Consider the following 5,306-nt stretch of genomic DNA (forward strand, 5'->3'; position numbering starts at 1 on the left):
TTTCCTTGATCATGTTTTTAATTTTTTAATTTTTCTTGAGCAATTGCAAGGTTTCATGTTTCTGAAGTTTCATATGCTCTTCCTCTTCCATCACGGGATTTGCAGCTTCCTCTTCTTTTTTCTGTGCCATCTCTTCATAGGGTCTCTTTTGTTCTTCTGTCATGTTTTTCCACTCTTCAAATGTGACCGTGGAAACCTCTAAGACACCTTTGTTCTCTGCAAGAATAGAAACTTTCCTATCATTAGTATACAAGAATTAACCTTGACATAGGATGCTTTGGTTTCAGTGGATCCTTCTTTTTCTTGTTCTTCTTGCCCTTCTTTTCTGTCTCGTGTTTGAATTGTATATATTGGAAGAAAGTGAGTTGTGAAGTGAAACTCATTCCATTCACCCAAACAGTAGATCTAAATTGAGGTGCATGACTTTGGCCCTCATTCACTGTTTCAAACACAGGAAATGACATCCCTGACCTCTGTGTAAACTCTTGCAAACGATTCTTATGCATTGCTGCAAAATCACACAATAAAACCATTTCACCACATTAAATAATAAACACAGTTAAAAGTTATAACAAAAATATCCTTAAAACCACATAACGAAGCAATTCAACCATATAAATGTCGACAAATTCCATATATAAGTCGTTATGTGGTTTTAACAATTGAGCACAGAGCAATATTTTAAGATAGATTAGAAACAACTAAAAATAGAATATCAAACACCTTATCAGCATCCTAAAGCACTGGTGTAGTCAGTCCGCCATCTATAGCCACGACAACTGCAATGTTGATGCTGCTATTGTATACAAAGCTATTACCACCCCTACAACTAGAGTTTATAACAGGGTGTTTAGCGAGTGCGAGTGCAGTAGCCTTGGCAAGCAATTCTGTCATAGTAACTCCCTTTGACTTGATCTGATATTTTATAAAATATAACAAATCAATAAACATATATGTAAATAGTTTGAACACGAGTCCAGAAGTTCAAGGTGCTCTCATTGAATAATTTTAAAAGCGGTAAATATCAAACTATCATAAACTGCTCACAAAGAGCATAAGATAAGTATCTAACAACTTAAATATCCACCGAGCATCCCATACTATTGATTGTGGGACTTGAATACCCCATAAAACCCAAGTCCCTATCAAGTATCAACATACAATCCAATCATAGATGTCCAATATTTCCTTTTATTTAGCTCATACAATTATCAATTACCCATGTAGCACCGCGCCTACACATCAAGCATAATCATTATGATATAATGAAATAAAAAAAATAAAAAAAGAGAGGGACAAAAAATGCACCTTCTTGTAGAGAGCATCAAGTGCATCAGTGGTGATGGTGTAACCAACTCTAAAGGTGGGAACAACCAGACTTTCAACCATATTCCTACTCACAACATTCTACATTGTTGTGAACGGCACCACACTTACCAACTCAACACCAACAGCTACGGTATTTACCGATGTAGGAGCCGCCGCCGCAACACTCTCTAAAGAGTTAAACATGAAATAAATGTCGACAAATTCCATATATAAACAGTTAAAACACATCTCAAAAACAAAAGAGTAAACTTCGTCTTTCATATTCCTGGAAAGCACTCCAATGCAAGCTTAGAAGGAGAAGGAGAAGGAGAAGGAGAAAGAGAAGGAGAAGGAGAAGGAGAAAGAGAAGGAGAAGGAGAAGAACTAAATGTAAGATCACCCCAAAACAACAAAACCTAACAATCATAGCAAATTTCAACATCAAAACATTTAATGCGCATTATCACCCGCCATTGGCTCAAAATCAATCAACAGGTCAAAAACGGGTGAATCAATAGAATCTGCACACACCAAAATCGATAATTAAACAATTTGTCATAGTCACAAACACACCTTGGTAAGGCGATCCAATGCAAGCTTAGAAGCATCTTGCCGCTTTCCGATGGAAGAAAGTGAGTTGTGAAGTGAAACTCATTCCATCCACCCAAACAGTAGATCTAAACAGAGGTGCATGACTTTGGCCCTCATTCACTGTTTCAAACACATGAAATGACATCCCTGACCTCTGCGTAAACTCTTGAAAACGATTCTTATGCATTGCTGCAAAATCACACAACAAAACCATTTCACCACATTAAATAATAAACACAGTTAAAAGTTATAACAAAAATATCCTTAAAACCACATAACGAAGCAATTCAACCATATAAATGTCGACAAATTCCATTTATAAACAGTTATGTGGTTTTAACAATTGAGCACAGAGCAATATTTTAAGATAGATTAGAAACATCTAAAAATAGAATATCAAACACCTTATCAGCATCCTGGAGCATTGGTGTAATCAGTCTGCCATCTATAGCCACGACAACTGCAATGTTGATGTTGTTATTGTATACAAAGCTATTACCATCCCTACAACTAGAGTTTATAACAGGGTGTTTAGCGAGTGCGAGTGTAGTAGCCTTGGCAAGCAATGCTGTCATAGTAACTCTCTTTGACTTGATCTGATATTTTATAAAATACAACAAATCAATAAACATATATGTAAACAGTTTGAACACGAGTTCAGAAGTCCAAGTTGCTCTCATTGAATAATTTTAAAAGTGGTAAAAAATGGGTCAATCAATAGAATCTGCACACACCAAAATAGATAATTAAACAATTTGTCAATGGCACAAACACACCTTGGTAAGGCACCCCAATTTTTCATATACAACCTTTCATGTACAACATGCAATTATGAATCTCTCAAATTTACAATGAATGGTTAAGATTTTTTACAATTAATTTATTGATTGATATCGTTTACAAATAATTAATCGATTGATTGTATAATTTGAATCGACGTATCTCAAAATAGATAATTAAACAATTTGTCAATGGCACAAACACACTTTGATAAGGCACCCCAATTTTTCATATACAACCTTTCATGTACAACATGCAATTATGAATCTCTCCAATTTACAATGAATGGTTAAGATTTTTTACAATTAATTTATTGATTGATATCGTTTACAAATAATTAATCGATTGATTGTATAATTTGAATCGACGTATCTCAAAATAGATAATTAAACAATTTGTCAATGGCACAAACACACTTTGATAAGGCACCCCAATTTTTCATATACAACCTTTCATGTACAACATGCAATTATGAATCTCTCCAATTTACAATGAATGGTTAAGATTTTTTACAATTAATTTATTGATTGATATCGTTTACAAATAATTAATCGATTGATTGTATAATTTGAATCGACGTATCTCAAATTAATATTTAAGATTGATTATCAAGTATTACTTAAATCGCATCCGTAACATAAAAGATCTTAAAAAACACCGTAAGTCTAAACGGTATCACAATCACAATTTCAACTACATAAAATGTATTGCTATGACTCTAAAATTCTACTTTCGATAATTCAACGTTGTAACTTTTTACTTCAATTAATAATGAATATATCATATATAAATAATGTTGGGCTTTACCCAATGTTTCCCTTCAATCATGTAATAGAAGTTAGTGCATATATGACAACCAGTGCAGTAAACAAAGCTCATCTATTGTAAGGATACAAGTTAGACATTTTAACCCTCATAACAACTTAAAATTGACAAGAAAATATAGAAACAGCAAAATGAAAAAAGGCAGAGTCAGTCTTGCAACGCTTCAAAATGGAGGGTACCTGAAATCAAATGGGAAAATATCAAGGAAAAATGGTTTATCTTTAAAATGAAAAAATTTATGGATTTTTTTTAAAATGTATTTTAACAAAAGTAATGAAGTATTCTTTACCTTTATCTTCCCTCCACCATTACGGACATACCAATAGCATCCATTGAGGACGTAGAAGAAGTCAGACCTGACTCCGTTGCTTCATCAACCGTAATCACAACCAACTGCATGTTAGGCTCTGTTGCCGGTACAAATAATCTTCTCTTTTTCAACCAAGTGATCATTAGAACTAGTAGTATCACGGCTACCGCCACCTCCGTGCAAATGACCGGTATCAGCCATTTTGGTGTGTGGTTTATGGAATCCATATCTTGAAACGTTAAGTCGTGTTCTTTTGCGTATTGTTTTGGGTTATCGACGACTGTGGGTTCAGTGGCTTTGGAAGACATGAATGGTTTTAAGAATGAAAATATTGAAGAGTTCGGCCTTTCTTATATATAATAAGAAGAAGAGTTTAAATTTACTCATCATCGAAAGGAGAAGGGGACATCAACAAGGTGTGCTTGAATTATGATAATATTATTTAATTTCTTCTTGGATCCAAAATCTATTTGGATTCATTGTTGAGATGAAAGAATGACATCAATTGTTTGTTTTACTTGACCAATGTCACGAGTTTTTCCACATTGAACAGGCCAAAGTTCATCTGTTTCCAATACCTTCACCATCAACAAGTAAACAACAAAGATTTCACAACCAAAGTTTCAATTCAAATCCACGAATTTAAATTAAAAATACAAAAATATGTAATATGCTACAATCAGAAATAAATTTCTCAAAACCTTCAAATTCCATCAAAGTCATGAGTAAGTTCCATACAATGTAATGCAAAATGCTACGCTTTACCCAATTTTTCATATACAACATTCATGTACATTAATGAGTAAGTGAGATACAATAAAATGATAAATGTTGGGTTTTACCCAATTTTTCATATAAAACATTCATGTACATTAATGAGTAAGTGAGATACAATAAAATGATAAATGTTGGGCTTTACCCAATTCTTTATATACAACATTTCATGTACAACATGCAATTATGGATCTCTCCAATTTATAATGAATGGTTGAGATTGTTCACAATTAATTTATTGATTGATATCTTTGACAAATAATTAATTGATTGATTGTATAATTTGAATCGACTTATTTCAAATTAATATTTAAGATTGATTATCAAGTATAACTTAAACCACAGTCGTAACATAAAAGATCTTCAAAAACACCGTAAGTCTAAACAGTATCACAATCACAAATTCAACTACATAAAATGTATTTTTGTGACTCTAAAATTCTACTTTCGATAATTCAAATGTGTAATTTTTTACTTCAATTAATAATGAATATATCATATATAAATAATGTTGGGCTTTACCCAATGTTTCCCTTCAATCATGTAATAGAAGTTAGTGCATATATGACAACCAGTGCAGTAACAAAAGCTCATCTATTGTAAGGATACAAGTTAGACATTTTAACCCTCCTAACAACTTAAAATTGACAAGAAAATATAGAAACAGGAAAATGAAAAAAGGCAGAGTCAGTCTTGCAACGCTTCAAAACGGAGGGTG

The 5,306-nt window shown here is 32.9% G+C and overlaps 1 protein-coding gene across 1 annotated transcript; it reads right to left on the reverse strand.

Annotated features, from left to right (window-relative positions):
- Positions 1 to 729: 729 nt before the first annotated feature.
- Positions 730 to 1,477, reverse strand: LOC113785503 (dihydrolipoyllysine-residue acetyltransferase component 5 of pyruvate dehydrogenase complex, chloroplastic-like). The gene is made up of 2 exons (XM_073365010.1): positions 1,309 to 1,477; positions 730 to 915 (listed from the first exon to the last, which is right to left on the reverse strand). The coding sequence occupies exons 1-2, from the start codon at positions 1,387 to 1,389 to the stop codon at positions 736 to 738; spliced, it is 261 nt and encodes an 86-aa protein (XP_073221111.1). The 5' UTR covers positions 1,390 to 1,477; the 3' UTR covers positions 730 to 735.
- Positions 1,478 to 5,306: the final 3,829 nt, after the last annotated feature.

Source organism: Cicer arietinum, chromosome 2, assembly GCF_000331145.2.
Source record: "Cicer arietinum cultivar CDC Frontier isolate Library 1 chromosome 2, Cicar.CDCFrontier_v2.0, whole genome shotgun sequence".
NCBI lineage: Eukaryota > Viridiplantae > Streptophyta > Magnoliopsida > Fabales > Fabaceae > Cicer > Cicer arietinum.

Bases quoted from the DNA above. Each gene is read 5' to 3' on its own strand.
- LOC113785503 (XM_073365010.1), bottom strand. From the start codon at position 1,389: ATGGTTGAAAGTCTGGTTGTTCCCACCTTTAGAGTTGGTTACACCATC. The intron at 916-1,308 runs GTGCATTTTTTG...ATAAAATATCAG, and splicing joins TTGATGCTCTCTACAAGAAG to ATCAAGTCAAAGGGAGTTAC.